Source organism: Akebia trifoliata, chromosome 7 (genome assembly GCF_017979445.1).
Source record: "Akebia trifoliata isolate Shusen 1 chromosome 7, ASM1797944v1, whole genome shotgun sequence".
In the NCBI taxonomy this organism is placed as follows: domain Eukaryota; kingdom Viridiplantae; phylum Streptophyta; class Magnoliopsida; order Ranunculales; family Lardizabalaceae; genus Akebia; species Akebia trifoliata.
In genome coordinates this window covers 158,931-177,520 of record NC_141381.1, presented here as the reverse complement: position 1 = coordinate 177,520, position 18,590 = coordinate 158,931, and the positions used below count along the sequence as shown (strand labels likewise).

The following is an 18,590-nucleotide window of genomic DNA, read 5'->3' as shown; positions in this document are numbered from 1 at the left end:
TGGTAGATTGTATTCCTGCAAAGAATGTTTTAACAATATCACACTTAAATGCAACTGCTAAAAATTGAACAAACTCGAGTTTTTAACTCAGCGATCAGGCTAATGAGAAAGTCTTCAAATTTGCATCTGGTATCTCTTGTGATTTGGCACAAATCAAGGCTGTTAAAAGCGTTTACCCCAAGGGGTTGGCCTAGGGGCAAGCCGAGCCTTGATAAGCTCCTCAGGAAGGGTAGGTCAAGTGTTCGAAACCCCACGAAGCCATGAATTCTTTGGGGCCACCCTCCAGGGATCTGGTTGACCCTTGACTCAACTAGTTGCAAGTAGGACTTTCCGAGAGAGTGATGCATGTGACCGTGGGATTAGTCTCACCTGAGGGGTGGGGATACCAATGCGAAAAAAGAAAGTTGTTAAAAGCGTTGGATGGTGGACCACCCTTGGAGCCTTGTTGGGATTTAAATAACAAAAAAAATAACAATTAATGTTTCAAGTATTTAATGTTGTCTCAAAAAAAAAAAAAAAAACAAAAAAAACCAGAAAAAGGTCACGTTAAATGGAAAAAAAACAAAAAAATTGACAAAAATCTGAAATAATTGGATACTCCTAGTAAAATGAATTATTTGAAAGTCGGTTCTGTTCTGTACGAAACTCGTGTCTTTCCTCTATTCTAAGTTGTATATGTGATTGAAAGTCTTAAACCACATTTGAGGCTCTCCATCAAAAGGAAGGTTACGTTGGTTTGATACTCTTAGGTAATTGGATGAAAAATGAATTCTTGTACAATCAATATTGACTAGAAGGAGATCTGTTATTTTAATTTTTTTTTCCCTCATTTCAACTATTTGATAGAAGGCCTCAGTAGAAAATTTGGTGCACAATATCAAACATTAGTCTCATTTTAACATGGTGAATATTTGACATTCCCTCTCACATTTTTCGATACATCCCTCCACGTTTTGGAGAATATTTGACATAAATCCTATGTCTTAGAGTTGAAGAGATACCACTATACCATGGTCTTGAGTGAAAGATAATTGGCGAATGATCTAAATGTCACTTTTTAAATTCCGCTCTGAGAGGGTATCACCTAGATGGTATAAGTAGGGCCAAGGTGCAGCTTTTGATTACATGGCACAAATCTTTACCTTGACGTTTTCATGTGGACAAGTTCCTTCTGTTGTCATAGTCAATCTCTGGTTTATCAACAGAAATCGCCTAACTTAACTTGCTTTACAAACGAAGACTTGTTTCTAGCATTGCCTATATCTAAGCACCTTCGTGTGTAACAATTCAATTAACATTCACAAATGGGTACGGATCTATGGAAATGAAAAGAAACTATATTATTTTTATTTATAAATAGTAAAAATAATTCCAAATTATTTTGCAGTTTAGATCCCACAGCTAAGATAAACCACCGTTTGAACTGAATTCGTAGTGGTCTTCTCTAGCATATGACTTTGAAAAAAAGAAAAAAAAAAAACAAACTCTTATGGTAGTTATTAATTAAGGGATTTGACACGTGATCAATGCTTGGGTGGGCGATTGGGATGAAGGGGCAACTAGTTCTGAGAATGAATACAAGTAGTTCAGGATTAGAAGTGGCCTGGAGCATAGGTTTGTAGCTATTGGATTGTTGACAAGAGAGTAGACACAGTGCATAGTGAAATTGGCTTCATGTTGCTGCTGGCTTGACCAGTGTTGATTATATGGAGCAGTATACATACATACTTACATATCTAAAGGGAGCCAAATAATATCAGATCAATATGTAATATTGAGCTAAATCTAATATTTCTTTCTTCTCCCATTTCTTGTTCACAAAAGATATCTTTAATTGGATTAATACAAGCTCTAACCCCTGTAATGGCCTCTCCAATACTGCTCCTATCTTACAGACAATAATCAGATGTGAATTTCTATCTGGGGATTTAGCCATCAACAAAACACCAACTATACATCAGACTGCAGCCCCAATTTATACATACGTATATTATAGTCCTAGCATCTTCTCAACAATGTGCCTACTCTCCAAAATGACTCCTCTTTCTTGGAAGTTTCTGTCCTCTCTTCCTCAACTCCATCATCTTAGCCCACCTGCGTGTTCTCTTTGGATTCATATCCTCACAAATGGGAATCTGTTTCTCTAGCACCGCCAGCACCGAATCTGCGCTCTTTGGTATGCTCTAGTTGTGGATCAATCGTTCAGCTTAGCTGAGTGGTATAACTGCGAGATGAAAATGCCAAATCCTTGGAGGATTCATGTGTTAGCTGTTGAACACTTGCACATTCTTTGGGTTTTCATGTGTCCTCCATATGAAATTTCTTTGTTAACCTTGCTACCTTCAAGCTTTGGTTAGCTTATTGACTGCTGGATACTTCACGTGCTGCGGGATCACTAACAGCCTCTTGACTTATCCACATGAATGGTGCAACTTTTCGAGGGACCGAATTGTACCCTTTCCAGCTAGAATCCATAGGATGCTTACACTTTCACAGTTCGGAAGTACTCAAGTTTCAGGGATGTCTGCCTGCAAAAATGGCAGTAGTGTGAAACAATTTTTTTTTTTTGGGTTTTCCATTCACCATCAAGCCACCAAAAAAAAAAAAAAAATTACTCCCCAGTCATTCAATCAATTACCCAAAAGAAAACCTTCCTATGTGCTTTTTATTTCTTTCTTTCGTTTTTTTTTTTTCAAATTTAGTGAAAGCTTAAGGAAACAAACTATATTTCTAAAGCAAAGGACCCAAACCTTACTTAACAAGATGGTTACGATCCATCATGTTATTTTGGATGGTCAAGGTGATGTTCATAAAAGAAACAAGTGATTGAAGGCTGCTTAGATGTATTATGAAGCAATAAGGACGCTTGAGTACGTAAATTAAAATATCTTAACACCTAAATTATCAAACATTACAGCCTAAAGGGGAAAAAAAAGGCACCTACGTGAATGTGTGCGTAAGGCTTGAGTCCTTTTCTCTCAAAAAATTTATTTATAAGTAGATCAAGTCCTCTTCACTGTTGAAATCCCTTTCAACGGTCCACATCTCCTTGGTCCATGGATTTCAACTGATACAAATAGCTCTCAATCAATTGAAGAGAACATCCCCACTCGCTAAAATATGTAGTCATATGCGTATCTTTTGTTCAATACAATCGTGGGCTTAGATCAAAGCTAAAGAAAATTCTTGTAATCTTCTCGTGGGAACTTAATTTGCAATTTATTGTCTGGAGGGTTGTGTCTTATCAAAAACGAGAGATAGAAGAGGGATCGGTGAAAATGATATTTATCTCTCTTGGATTTGATGCCAGGGTAATGCTAGAAATAGGAACATTTATTTAGAATGTCTGACAAAATATTTTGATTCTAGAAGATTGTCTGAGGAGGATGAGAATCCCCAAAACACAAATCTTCCACCTCTTATAATCAGTAAATCAGGAACATCATTAACCGCTCAAAAGATAAATCCATCCAAAGTTTCTGATTCCTCCCAAGTATCTAGTGAAGCAAAAACAAAAAAAACAAAAGCAAGTTCGTACTCTTCCTTAAGGACTACCTAATTGCATTGCAAGGGACCCTTTCAACAATTCAAGCACCCTAAGAATCAAAGGTTCCGAAATCTTCCACAACTAGAGGCCCACCACACCCCAAAATCAAATTCTTCCACTATTAGATGTTTTCAATAAATGCCCAATATTCTTAAAAAGATAAAGTAACATTTACAAACAGTGTCATTAATATCCTACAACAATTATAATAATTATAATTGAATCATCACCCAAACGTTTGAATCTTATATATGAATCGCTTCAGATAAAAAACCTACAATTTCTTATTGAATCTTATGATTCAAGTATGACTTTTTGGACAGATCAATTTGAGTATGATTCATGATCAAATTTACAACGTGAATAAAAACACATCATACATTTTCAGGTGAAAACCATGACTCTATTCTTGTATTTTTGTTTTGTTTTTCTTAGACCTTAAAACACTACAAAAAAAGAAGAAAATTTACTTATAAAAAATAAAAATAAAAATTGAGGGTGTTTTGCCAACTACTTAACATCACCTAAAATGAGATAAAATGTGCATGTTCATTCATGCAATTTAACGATTGAGAATTGGGACTAATGATGAGAGATGGAAACCTGTTTAATATGATGGAGTCATGTACCAAAAATAAGAATCGTCCATCCAATTAATATTTTCCTTCTTTTTTAGACTACCTAAGTGAAAATACATGATTCTAATTTTTCTAGGTATAGACATTTTGTTTGTATAAGTTCAACAAAATAATTTGTGGTGCACATTGGGATTGCCCAGTAGATTATCTATCGTTATTTGTAAGTGCCTGTATAATCCTTATCATTATTAGTTAAGTAGTAGTTGGGTTAATTATATTTTAAAATTGTTAGGCCTTGTTTCATTTCTTTTAACTTGTGAAGAAATTTTTTATGAGTCTTGCAATGAAAACTTTTAGAATCCCAATTCGATTTAAACCTAGTCCTTGTTAGTCTATGATCTGATTTGATTCTGAAGACATAGTTAAACCCAAATAATTCATCATCATCGAATCCCTATCCTGAAAATTTGGGTTCGTCTTAATACGTAATAAGTAAACTTTAATTTAATATGTAAACTAAGTAACTACTGTTATTATTTTTGCATGTATTCTCTAGAGTTATTCATATATAATTAATTTCATTCACCTAGAATGGAATTTTGATTGGTGTCAACAAATAGTTGTACAAAACATATGAACGTGCATAATAAAGATGCAAGGACGGGTAAATGCCCAACACTTATATAGAGATATTACTTACAAACCAGTGAAACTTGATTGCCCATGGATTTTGATAGACCTCCATCTTGATATGTAAGTTGACTTTCAACTAGTGCTCTTTGAGTTTTTCATCTCACTAGTAAATCTGCAACATAGTCAGTTTTGCAAACTTTGCATCAATACTCATGGCTATTTGTGGAATCAATTTGAGTATATGACATAGAAGTATAGGTATTTTAATTAATAATTGAGCATTCATCCAGTTCCTTTGCTAATGTGTGAATTTTAGTGAGAAAGTGGTCGAGATGACCAGCTGAGAATTATACTAAATACTAAAATAATCCAAGAGCCATTTGAACGAAAAGAAAAAGTGAACCACCATGGATATGCACACTGGATGCCACGTAAATAACAGAGTAGGAGACATAACTACATGTACCAAACAATCATGAAACACATATACAGGATAACATAAACTCATAAAAAAGAAGTCTGGACATGAAAAAGCTTACGAATGTTTTCTGTGATGCCTTTTTTTCAGTAGCTTCTTATCTCTAATGCCATCGTACAAAAGTTCATAAACATAATAAGTTATATGACTTTTCTTTAACAAGTCCTCCACAAGGATCTTAGGTGCTGCTGTATCCTTTTTATCGGACTCAAAAATTGTGTTCACGATATCAGGGACTATACCCTTGGCCACCATAAGGTGAATTAAACCAACTGCCTCATCAACTCTATGGTTGACACAAAGACAGTTGATTACCCGTCCGAATGTCTCCAAAGATGGAGTGAACCCCTTATTGATCATGTCCATAAGAAATTTATATCCTGGATCAATATTCCCAGTTTTGCAGAATCCATTTATAAGGATACGATAAGTGAAACCATCTGGGGAGCAGCCTTTCTCACCCATCTCACAGAAAAGTTTCTTTGTCATACTAATGTTGAGCTTCTGGAAAAATGCACTGATCATGATGTTGTATGTTGCAGTCGTATGGGAGTAGTGAACTTGTTGCTCCATTTGTCTAAATAGCTGGTGTGCTCCATCAACATCACCACTCTTGCAAAACCCATGAATCAACGTGCCAAAAGTGACGATATCCGGAGTCAGTCCCTCGTTTTCCATCCTTGGAAGCAAATCCAAAGCTTCTTTCACTTTTTCTACTTTGCATAAACTCTCTATAAGTATATTATATGTGATAACATTAGGAACACATCCATTCCCCACCATTTCATGGAATGTTTCCACAACATCTTTGGCCTTCCCAGCCTTGCAGAGACCATTCAACACTGAGTTATAAGTGATCACATCAGGAGTAACATCATGGGTCCACATTCTTTCTACTATTTCCAATGCATTATCCAACTTAAACTGTTTACAGAAGCCATCGATCAGTGTATTAAACGTAAAAACATCAGGAAGGTACCCTTTGACTATGGCATCATTCATAAGGTTATTGGCATCAGACATATAACCCATCTTGCACAGCCCGTTTATAACAATATTGTATGTCCACATGTTTGGGTTGCAACCATTTTCTAACATCTCCTCCATGAGCCGCAATGCCTGTAAGATAAGTCCATGTTGAGACAACCCTTTGACCAATGAGTTGTAGATAATAACATCAGGCTTCAATCCTTTCCCTATGGCCTCATTAAATACTTCCATAGCCCTATCTATGTCACCTTCCTGGCACAAACCATTAATCAAAGAACAATAAGTGACCTGATTGGGCACAAACCTTTTGAAAACTGCATCTTTGAGAATTTTACACGCATTTTGCACCATACCCATCCTGCTGTACCCATCAATTATAGTGTTATAGGTGAAATTATCAGGCTCATACCCTTTATTCACCATTTTATGCAGATAGTCCTCGGCTTCCACAACCTTAGAGCTCTTACACAAGCCACAAATAACTGTATTATATGTCACAACATCAGGAGTGAGTCCCATTCCACTAATACAATCCAACAAACGACAAGCCTCATTTATCTTGTTATCTTTACAAAGGCATTTAATGTATATATTGAATGTAAACAAATTCGGAGACACTCCCCTCTTAAGAACCTTGTTGAGAAGCTTCCCACTTTCTCTGACCTCACCCTTTTTACCAAGTATGTGTATAAGCTTATTAAATGTCACTATTTCAGGACAAAGACCTTCCTCAAACATCTCATTGAACAACTCACATGCCTCAACTTGGTAATTCTCTTCATAAAACCCGCCAATCACCGTACAATATGCAACTGAATTTAGCGCACAACCTTGTGCAGGCATGTTCCTAAGAAGCCTCAGAGCAGCATGGGGCCGGCTTGTTCTACAAAAGGATTTTATCCTAATTGTGAATGTATACACATCGGGAGCAATCCCTTTGTCTAGCATCCTAAGATAAACTTTGTGGGCTTGATCGAAATACTTGTACTCGACCAAGATGTTCATGATTGTGTTATATGATAGAACAGATGCCTCACAATTGAAGAAATCCATCCTTTCAAACACATCCACAGCCTCTTGGATCTTCCTGCTTCTTCCATAACTTCTCATGGCTCCAATGTAGACTCCTTCTAGTAAATTATTGTTGATGTTCCTCCTCATCTCTGAGATAACACCTTCCATAGCATCGAATTCCCCATGAAAACCAAGCTTTTCTACCATGCACTTGTAAGTGAACAAGGTATGCTTGAAACCATCTTCCTTTGTAGCAGAATTGAACATTTCTAGAGCCCTGAGAGGATCTTTCTGATATTTTACAACAGTAGCTACATGTTTGGGAAGTAAAGTTGGTCTCATCCCAAAATTACAAGCTATAATAACTAAATTCAGGAAAGACTCATCAAATGAATGGCATGAGAGACCTGTTAAGAACACACGAATATCAAATATATAATTACAGGTCAACAGAATCCATTTAAGTTGAAATTAAAAAAAAAAAAAAAAAGATCTTTTTATTATTATTATTATTCTCTTCAAAGGCCTTAGAATAATTAATTCCTAAGCTTCATTGAAGTAAGAGTAGTAACCATGAAGTTGTCTCTTTCATTCCCAGTAGAGATAAGATAACTCTATGTTATATAAAAATTAGAATAACCCATTCTGGTTTTCAATATAAAACTAACCTATTTGGATGATTTAATGAGATAAAACTTGAATCTTGAAGAAGAAACTGCACTTTTCTTTGATTACGAGAGAGAAGAAACAAAACCCATACCAGATTTTCAACGATTGAAGATGAGTCCGCACAAAACTTTGTAGAAGATTGGTTCTATGATATTAGATGTTGATGAGCTCTCCTTGTGGTTAACGATTACTGATGAACAATGGAACGAGTGACTTCCTCCCCCTTTCTCACTCCCTATTTGCAGTTTGCAGATGAGTCAGGCGGGAGCGGATCCTATGTACAGTACCCCAAATCTTCTCTGTAGCTCTTTCTTCTACAGTTCATAGAACATCACAATCGTGAGAAGTAACAACAGAATCCGAAAAAAAAAAACACTTTTTTTTACTCTCTCTAATCGTGTGTTGAAACTTGAAAATGGACGGTCCCTGAATTCCTAAATTTCAACGGATGGATGAAACCGTCTTGATGATGTGGCACATCCTCAACTGTTGATAATAATTACAGAAGTTTTTGATAATGTTCACAAAATATTGTCAAATTCTAACTTTGTCAATATTAACAATATTTAAATATTTAAGAAATATTAAAAAAATTTGTAATTATTTGAGAATTTTCCAGAAAAAAAAAACCCTTAGAAGTCATTTGAATTTGAATAAAGTGGTTGAAAATGTAGGTCATCGAACTTTTAAATTTAAAATTAAAATTTAATGGTAAAAATAATTATTCTTTTAATTTTAATATTATTCTTTTCAAAGTTCTTGGAATTTTGTCGTCTACATCCCCGATCATGTTTTTGAATGCCACAAGGTGATGCCATGATTTTAAATCTTGTTTGAGACCAAGATGAGTCGTCCGAGTCATCTCAATCTTGTTCAACAATGATTTGGAAATACACGATGTCTCAACATTCACATCATCTTGCAAGATAAGCGAGATGTCTCAAACGATATTTTGAAAATTTCTATTGAGTCGATTGGGATTTTGTAGATTCTTATTAAAATAATTTTTTTTTTAATTTAAATATTAATTATATAACTCAAATATGATTTTATGACTAAATATTTTCTAATTTATCTTATTTTATTTAAAAATTATAATTAATTTAATTTAAATAAATGTAAATCAATAATTATAAACCGAGTTAAATAGATTGTCTCATCCATGGACGATATGAGATATCAAACCAAGTTTTGAAACCATGGGTGATATAGCCAGGAAATTTTCATTACTAATTTGGTAAGGAAAGTGTTTTTCTTCTCGGATGGACGAAGGGGCCTATATAATATTTTGATGAAAAGTTAGATTTTTTAATAAAGTAGAAATTATTGAAATAAATAGGTTGATTATTCTGCCTTGTTTGATACGCATTGCAAATGATTTGCATGTGAATGCTCTGTAATGCAAAAATAATTTTTTTAATTGGTTGATTTTTTGCAATGCAAAAGTTTCTTGATTTCTTATTAAAATAAAACTAGAAGGAATCATTGCCTACAAATGCACATGTATCAAAAGGGTTTATTTGTAATTTAAAATATTGATTGAAGGGTTTTTGAAAATAAGATAATAATAAAAAATGATATTTTGTTATTTTGAAAACAAATCGATGTGTAGGATTGCAATTTTCTAGGTTTTTGACCAAAATTACTTTGATTATATTAAATTTAAACTTAAAGGTGAGGGCATTTGAGAAATTTTGGTGTCGAACCACTTCTACTCCACCTTTTCTTATTATAATAGTAAAGATGTGAAAAAAAAATTGAAGTTCATATTCACTTTCTTTGTTCGTAATTCTTAATTTTTATTTTAAAAAATCCATGTTATTCAAGCCATCGTATCTTAATATATTAAATTATAATACAAAAATTTATTATTTATTTAAAATTAAAAATATATATTTATTTAATCCAATTTTACATAAATCTTAATTTTTATAATTAATGTGGATATGAACTACCACCTACATTACGTATAGGTAGATTTGAGATCCCCAAGTTTTTAAGTCATGGACCCCACCATCTTTAATCTCGTACCAAAATTCCTTGATTTTTCTTTGTTAAATTCCATTCTATTCAACCTCTTCTCTCATGAATGGTCTTGAGATTAATTTGAAGGTAAATAATCTTACAAGTAAAAAATGTGAGTAATTATGGATCGAACACATGGGTGTGTCATATGGCCAGGATCAGGGCATTTCAATCCTTTTGATTAGTTTTTCATATAAGATCATCGTAAACTCAAGGAATATCTTTTTTTATTATTGTTTTTAATTATTAATTTATTGATTCTCCTTCTTGATATTTGTAAAATCGTGCTAGAATAACATTAAAATCTACATCGATTCTTACAGTCTGATGTGGTGGTGCACACATAACCATAGATACTATTCACTTGTATCTCGATGAAATGCATCTATGGTTATGTGTGCACCACCACATCAAATGGACAATTGGTGTGCATTTTAATGTTAGTTCAACATTTTCTTTTCTCCTAAGTTAATTTCTTCCATAGTTACATTTTACTTTGTATTTGAAAAAGACCTAATCTGTTTGGATATACTTGAAAATCCCTTGGGTTTTCTTCAAAAAAAAAAAAAAAAAAACATTTAACCCAGATTTGCAAACTTACGATTTTATCTACTTAAAGCATTGAGTCTCAAGAAACAAAATGATGAGAGCTTTTATAAGTGCCCCTTCCACTCCTATACTTTCATCCCAACCCACTTAAAATGGATCCTTCTCTAAATATTATTCGAAAATGTTGGAACCTCATTCCCAAAAGTGTGAATGATTGGATAAGTGAGTGCAGGATACGCAACTGACGTGGCAAGGGCAGAGAACCGCACATCTTTTTCCTGTGTATCCCAATGAAAATGATCTATGGTTCTGTGACTTTGCCACGTCAGTTGCGTACCAAGACCACATGCATTCATCATGAATCATGTGCAAAACCAAATGAAAGTGATAAAACAAGGACTACATGCTCCATTAACCTCCATCTCCTATAATTGAATAATAAAAAATGACTTAAATTGCCACCATCATCATCATTCCCAACATCAACATCATCATGACATATTAATCATCATGATCATGTTCATCATCAAGATTATTTTCATCTTCACATGGTCATCATCACCATCATGATCATGTTCATCACCAACATGATCATCATCATTTAGGTTCTATCGATTTCAAAGCAACGGCCCTTGTCCTTCTATTTCTTTATAATTATTTAATTTTGTAAATATTGTTAGGTGGAGCTTGGAGGAGATTAGGGGAACAATTATATGCCATATTACACCATTTTATGGGCAACATTTTGAAACGAACCTTGGAATGTGCCACTGAACGCTGCTAGAAGGACACATTTAAGGATGGAGGGTGTTAGTTTTGTATTAAATGGCACCACCAACACCAACCACAACCACAACTCATTAATTAAAATTTTAAAATACTCATAGTTCATAAAACTTTAGAGAAAACACAAAGTAATAAATCACACTAGAGAATCTAGATCTAGATCCTTTTTTTTTTATTTTTTTGGTTGTGGTTGTGGTCGTTGTTGTTGTTCATAAGGATTGGATTGGTTAAAGTTGAGGGAGTATTGATTAGTTCATGCCAAAAGCAAATCCATAAGAGGCTTCATCTGCATGGTTTCTCTTCCCTCTTAATTTTCCTCTCTTTAACACACATCTCAGTCAAACATCACACACCTCTCACTTCCTTCTCATACCATACCCATTTCTCCATTTTCTGTTTCTCACATAATCCTTCCCTCTTCCCCCTTCACACCATATAAACTTCTTCTAAAAGAAGAAGAAAAAGTCTTTCTGCTCTTCATCCTTTACTATTATATTATTGGTCTTGTTTCTTTCTTTTTTTTTTTCCCCTTGAATAATATACACTTATAAAGATAGATAGATAGAAGATGAGCTCTTCAAGTCATCATGTTATGATGGAGATAGAGTCAAGTAAGCCGAGTGGGACAGGCTTTGTGGTAGGAGGGTTGAGCCCTCTGAGTGAGACCTTGTGGAAGGAGAAGACTGATACAGAATTCATTGGAGATGTATCTGCAAGACTCACCTGGAAGGATCTGACTGTGATGGTCACACTAGAAAATGGAGGGACTCAGAAAGTCTTGGAAGGTCTCACCGGTTACGCCGAACCAGGGAGCCTAACTGCACTAATGGGTCCATCTGGTTCTGGAAAATCAACTTTGCTCGATTCTCTGGCCAGTCGACTCGCTGCCAATGCATTTCTTTCAGGCAACATACTCCTCAATGGCCGCAAGACGAAACTTTCTTTTGGAATGGCAGTGAGTCATTTGTGTGTATATAAATATATACATGTTCTTTCTTATTTTTGTTCTTGCATTTAACTATAGTCTTTTAAGATGGTTTGGGCATGTGCAAAGAAGATCAATAACAACATCATTGAGAAGGAGTAGTTTGGTATAATTCGAGCGCCATTTTAAAAAGGGAAGAAGAAAATCAATAGAGAGAGAAAATATTTATATGAACTAGACTAGACTAAACAAATTGTTGGTGAAAAATAATGAAATAGGATTCATGTTGTGACCCCCAATATTTGTGATAAGGTTTAGACAATGATCTAGAACATGTACACTACTTCTATCCCTGAGTTGAGTTCTCTATTTCTGTTTGTAATGCTTTTAGGATTTATTTTTTTTTTTTTGTGGATCCGGTGGCTGAGACACACTCTTTAAGCAATTCAGGCATATGTGACCCAAGACGACAACTTGATTGGTACTTTGACTGTTCGGGAAACAATATTGTACTCTGCCCGTCTCCGTCTCCCAGATAAGATGCCTTGGTCTGAGAAGCGAGCTCTGGTGGAGAGTACTATCATCCAAATGGGCCTTCAAGACTGTGCTAATACAGTAATTGGGAACTGGCATTTGCGAGGAGTTAGTGGAGGAGAGAAGAGGAGAGTTAGCATTGCTATCGAGATCCTGATGAGACCCAGATTGCTTTTCCTTGATGAGCCCACTAGTGGACTCGATAGGTGAGAATCTTAGATGAACACTCCTCATTGACTGTTTTCATTTTCTACTTCACTTTTTATCTGTTTGGTACTTGTTACATGTATGTCATCTCTTTCGTTATTTTCAATCTAAGAATGGAAGAGTAGATCAAGAGTTCAATTGTCTTGTATTGATTTTCAACAAGTTAAAATTTCATTATTGGATTACAGACACTTTATTTTTCGTACTTTTTGGGCTCTTATCTGGATTTTTACGGGCAGTGCTTCGGCCTTCTTCGTGACCCAGACATTGCGTGGGCTTTCTAGAGGTGGCCGGACTGTTATAGCCTCAATTCACCAGCCCAGTAGTGAGGTTTTCGAGCTTTTTGATCGCTTGTACTTGCTCTCTGGAGGCAAGACTGTTTACTTTGGGCAGGCTTCAGAGGCATATGAGGTGAGAGCACAGCTTCTCTGTCCGATTTACTCTCCATTTTCACATAGGATTTCTCATCTAATAAAAATACTGTGTAGTTCTTTGCACAAGCTGGCTTCCCTTGCCCAGCTCTAAGAAACCCATCTGATCATTTCCTGAGGTGCATAAACTCCGATTTTGATAAGGTGAAAGCCACTTTGAAAGGATCCATGAAACTGCGGGTATGAAACTTTTATTTCTTCTTGTTTCTTGTATTTATGATTGTTCTTGTTTTTGGGGACCTTTTGATTATATGCCTTGAAAAATTATAAATCAATGATGGTTCAAACATTTTCTTAAACTAACTTGTTTTCTTCTCAGTTTGAGAGTTCTGATGATCCTCTGGAGAAGATAACCACGGCAGAAGCCATCCGATCACTCATTAATTTCTACAACACTTCCCAGTATAGTTATGTGGCAAAAGAGAGAGTTGAGGAGATCTCCAAAGTCGTGAGTATTGTTCTACATGTTCTTACCATCTTTTACACTCTCATGGCCTGCATAACAAATCAATCCAAAAATACAACTTGAATGGGTGATGTATGGTTTTGCTTCTCATGCATTGCAGAAAGGAACAGTGCTAGATTCTGGTGGAAGTGAGGCTAGTTTCTTGATGCAGGCGTTCACCTTAACCAAACGCTCATTTGTAAATATGTCGAGGGACTTTGGGTATTACTGGCTGAGACTTGTAATTTACCTTGTGGTGACTGTGTGCATTGGAACCATCTACTTGAATGTGGGAACGAGTTACAATTCCATTCTGGTACTATTTTGGTCTTTCGATAGTTATCTCACTCTCTGCGTTCTAATTTTTAGACTAAGGGAGAATCTTACTTAAGCACCCCATTCTCCAAAACTGATCGATGCCATATTTCATTCGTAGATAGAGTTGAAACTTTAACTGACTAAGTTAGAACTAAAGTTGATTCATATAGCACAATACCCGTTTACTTACTGAGCTGCAACACTTAAATGTGTGTGAACAAAATCCAAACTCATTAACTTCCCAAGCAACCCAATTGGCTGATCTACCTTAGGTTGTCTAAGTGGAAAAAAAATAAAATAATAACCTACACTTTCCAGGTTCACGAACTCTGTGAAAAGAAAAGAAAATTAAGGATGAGTTATGAACCAAGATGTCCCTTTCCAATATGCTATGTCCTTGGATGCTGCGATCAAGCATGTGTCACAACAGATCAAACCTATAGGAGAGCAACCCTTGAAGTTGTAAGTCTAATCCACCTAAATTTCAGATTGAAAGAAACTGAAATATCATTACAAGCCCACACCCAAAAACAAAATAGATAATACATGTTAGGCCAGGCCTTACCAAGCATCCACAAGAGGTTCAACTTGCCAATTCTTTCCTTCTTCACTAGTGCTTTGGTGAATTAACCAAAAAATGTATCCAACTAGGGGGTTTAAAAATAGAATTCAAAACCATAGATTGATTGACAAAATGTATCTGATCCTTTTGTCAAACAGGCAAGAGGTGCATGTGCTTCTTTTGTGTTTGGATTTGTCACATTCATGTCGATTGGAGGATTTCCTTCGTTTGTTGAAGATATGAAGGTGAGCTTGATTACCCCATGTGATATATGATAGGATAGAATGAATTTGGATGGAGTAATTATATTTGGATTGCGCGTGTTTTTTGGGGGCAGGTTTTCCAGAGAGAACGGCAAAATGGTCACTATGGGGTGATCGCATTTGTTATCAGCAACACAATTTCGGCTATGCCCTTCCTGATAATGATAACCTTTATATCAGGAACCGTAATGTACTTCATGGTTAAGCTCCATCCAGGGTTCATCCATTACCTGTTTTTTGTTTTGTGCCTTTATGCAAGTGTCACAGTTGTTGAGAGCTTGATGATGACCATAGCCAGCATCGTACCCAACTTCCTTGTGGGAATCATCATTGGAGCTGGAATCCAGGTTAACTCAATTTTAGTAATTTTTTTCTTTAAAAAAAAAAAAAAGAGTAATTGCATTTGATTGATGAGTTGCAATATATAATTGTGCCTTGTCTCCTTGTAACATATATACATGAATCAGGGAGTTTTCATGCTAGTTTCTGGGTACTTTAGGCTCCCAAATGACATTCCGAAGCCCTTCTGGCGATACCCCGTGTCTTTCCTAAGTTTTCACTTCTGGGCCCTGCAGGTAATATCAATCCTGATTCCTGAGGCAGCAATTAATGCATTAGATTATATTGATTGAATATGTTTTTTCATGCAATTATTATTATACTCAGGGCCAATACCAAAATGATTTGAGGGGCCTGGTTTTCGACAACCAGTATCCAGGTCTCCCAAAGATATCGGGTGAGTACGTACTAGAAAATGTGTTCCAGATTGATTTAAAGCGGTCGAAATGGGTGAATCTCAGTGTTATCTTCAGCATGATTGTCATCTATCGGATCATATTCTTCATTATGATAAAAATCAACGAGGATGTGACCCCTTGGATCAGAGGATACATAGCAAGGAGAAAGATGCAACAAAAGATTCAAGAACCTCTTAATCGTTCCCCTTCACTCAGGACCTACACTACCAATCGGTCTGGTAGAAGATATTAGTATAATACATTTAGTAGTAACGTACACACATTTCAACCTCCTTTAACACTATAATACTATTAGTTCATTACCATTTGCACTTGTGACTTGTGACTTGTGTGTGTTAGTTATTTATTTATACATAAAAGGATATCACTTTCGGATACCTGTCATCACTTTCTAAAGGCCAATCAAGTAAAGACATTACAAGGGATTTCCCGGCAAGGCCATTTAATGTGTATGTGTGGGTAGATGGTGGATGGACAGTTTGTTAAAAAAGAGAAATAAAGGGTCACAAGCCAACCACCAGGGAGATGAGATGGGGGACCCACAGTTTCTCAGATCCTCCATGAAAACCAGCTCAAGAGGCTGGTTTGAGGTCAAATCAAATAAATTAGAACCCAACCAACATAGGTCGGTTCCATTAAATAAGAATCAGAATCAAATCAAATTCCATTGGAATCAAATCGAACCGAAGTCAGTTCGATTCTACAAATTGTCAATAATCTATAAATTCAAATTAATATTTTTTAATGAAAAAACAAACATATAATAATATAATTTTTCTTACAATAATCACTAATCTAGCCATAAAAATTCATTAATTTATCCATAAAACTCACTAATATATGTCCTAACTCCTAAAATAATTCATAATAATTATTATATACATATATATTTATTTATTGCATAGGGGTTTGGTTCGTTTCTATACAAGCTTGATCCAAGAACCGAATCAAAGTGACCGGTTCTCCATTTCGTAACCCAGAACTGAACCGCAACTTGTTTCAAATTGAACCAAACCAACCCAAAGCTATCGGTTCTCGGTTTGAGCCGGACCAAGTTGCACCCCTATATAACATCTAGAGAAAATTATCAAAATGATACATGAAAATTGAAAAATTATCAAATGGGTCAATATTTGAAATGAACATCAATTTTTATAAATTTTGTATCAAAAATACCCTTTTGGATTTATTTTATAAAAAACAGTATACATGTCCCCCGTTTAAGTAATTGGATATAAATATCACTGTTTTTTTCATTTATATTCTTCCATTGTGATGTTTTTCTTTTGAAGCAAACATCTCCGTGATATTTCTAGTTATTTACTTAAATAAGGAATATGTATACTCTTTTATAAAACAAAGCTAAAAGAGTCTTTTGGTATGAAAATAACGAAAATTATTGTTCAATCATTTCAAAATTTATTGTTTTGGTAAAATAATTTATTTTAGTGTTTTGATTTAAGTGCTCCATGAATTCTTGAAGGCCACTTCTCTTCTTTTTCTTTTTTTCTTCCCCGTTTTTCATCCATCGCTTGCTCTAATCTATATTTGGTGATACACGTTTCTTCTTAGATCTAGTTTAAAAAATATTTTTGACCTTTCAATATGTTTAACATATCATCCAACGGTGGTGTAGACAATCTATACTTCACCAAGATTTTCAAGAAACTTACATAAAGGATCCTGTGGGAGGTTTTTAACTTTTAATTCGCAACCATGACATAAGCATTTTGGGTATTTCATGGAGATTTACCCCGTCTTGAAGTCAAAAAACAAAAGAAGGAAAAAAAATGGAAAGTCTGAATCACTTTTACAATATCTAGTTCAACATTTTTATTATCGAGCTCATGACTTAGTGCCAAGTTCACCACTTTTTATTGTCTAGTTCAACATTTTTAAAACAAAGAAATCCAATCCTTATTTTAATCAAAACTTAACTATTAATCTGATTGTTTGTTTGACTATTATATATATATTGCAAAGTTCCTTTAATTTTCAGTTTATAAGATTTTCGTGAAACACACAACATATCAACAATTACACCTAATTAAAATCATGGCGTAACTTTAGATGTCTAACTTACATTTTTTTGGAGAATTAAACACCTACTTCACTATAAAAGATTGAATTTGTGTCTGACTGATTGATGCACTCGTTGATCATTGTTTCCATACATTTTTGGGCATTTGGTTGGACTACTTATGAGTTTTTAGGGCATAAAATGGGTCGGATTTTTGAATGATCAGAAAACCGAATTTAGCATATTTGGATCCTAGGAGTAGATCCAAATAAAAAAACAGGTCAATATGATTTAATTGTCCCTTGACCTGACATTACCCAAGCTGAATCTAGGGAAGATTTCTCTTAATCTAATAATCCTTCTAATATCAAGTGCAATTCTACCTGACCCGATTGATCAATCTGACAGGATATGAACCAAGTCATCAAGTCCAGATCCAAATTTTTTATCCAGATCTAAACATGGATATAATTAGATCCAACCCAAGTCCGACCCATTTTATGCACTATGAGTTTAGGTAGAATTGAATGGGGGGACGAGATTCATTTCAGCTAACCCAAACTGTTGGAATCAGATTGTGTGGATAACCTTAGAATGTGCAAATGAAAGAAAAATGCTTAACTGACTTATTACGACACTGCATTCAACGTTGTGTTAATGTGGAGGTGTGCATAGAACCGTAAATGCTTTTTCTCAAGATACAAGTGAAAAGCATCTATGGTTCTGTGCACATCACCACATCAGCGTGGTGTTGGGCTCTAAATAAAAGACTGAGAATTGAGATTAAAAGCGTGTTTTTTAAATAAAAAAATTTGATGAAGTTCTTTCACATGATAGATGATTATGAAGTTTAATTAT

At 35.0% G+C, this 18,590-nt stretch overlaps 2 protein-coding genes across 4 annotated transcripts; one reads left to right on the top strand and one right to left on the bottom strand.

Moving 5' to 3' along the window:
- Positions 1-1,751: 1,751 nt before the first annotated feature.
- LOC147397799 (Pentatricopeptide repeat (PPR) superfamily protein) lies at positions 1,752-8,289 on the bottom strand. Of its 3 annotated transcripts, XM_086446807.1 has the most exons (5): positions 8,001-8,289; positions 5,298-7,647; positions 4,826-4,930; positions 2,945-3,067; positions 1,752-2,528 (listed from the first exon to the last, which is right to left on the bottom strand). In XM_086446807.1, the coding sequence occupies exons 2-3, from the start codon at positions 7,580-7,582 to the stop codon at positions 4,891-4,893; spliced, it is 2,325 nt and encodes a 774-aa protein (XP_086302933.1). In that variant the 5' UTR covers positions 7,583-7,647; positions 8,001-8,289; the 3' UTR covers positions 1,752-2,528; positions 2,945-3,067; positions 4,826-4,890. The 3 variants fall into 3 exon arrangements, with proteins under 3 accessions (XP_086302933.1, XP_086302932.1, XP_086302934.1); XM_086446806.1 differs by lacking the exon at positions 2,945-3,067; XM_086446808.1 differs by lacking the exon at positions 2,945-3,067 and having other exon boundaries at positions 4,830-4,930.
- A 3,094-nt stretch (positions 8,290-11,383) lies between these two features.
- LOC147397798 (ABC transporter G family member 11-like) lies at positions 11,384-16,086 on the top strand. The gene is made up of 10 exons (XM_086446805.1): positions 11,384-12,224; positions 12,645-12,934; positions 13,175-13,346; positions 13,424-13,546; positions 13,686-13,814; positions 13,933-14,127; positions 14,850-14,936; positions 15,029-15,301; positions 15,422-15,529; positions 15,621-16,086. Exons 1-10 carry the CDS (start codon positions 11,838-11,840, stop codon positions 15,942-15,944), a joined length of 2,088 nt encoding a protein of 695 aa, XP_086302931.1. The 5' UTR covers positions 11,384-11,837; the 3' UTR covers positions 15,945-16,086.
- Positions 16,087-18,590: the final 2,504 nt, after the last annotated feature.

Coding starts and splice junctions, on each gene's coding strand:
- LOC147397798 (XM_086446805.1), top strand. CDS start 11,838: ATGAGCTCTTCAAGTCATCATGTTATGATGGAGATAGAGTCAAGTAAG. Junction 15,302..15,421: donor TCATTGGAGCTGGAATCCAG/GTTAACTCAATT, acceptor TACATGAATCAG/GGAGTTTTCATGCTAGTTTC. Junction 15,530..15,620: donor TTCACTTCTGGGCCCTGCAG/GTAATATCAATC, acceptor TATTATACTCAG/GGCCAATACCAAAATGATTT.
- LOC147397799 (XM_086446807.1), bottom strand. CDS start 7,582: ATGAGACCAACTTTACTTCCCAAACATGTAGCTACTGTTGTAAAATAT. Junction 4,931..5,297: donor AGGCATCACAGAAAACATTC/GTAAGCTTTTTC, acceptor ACTATGTTGCAG/ATTTACTAGTGAGATGAAAA.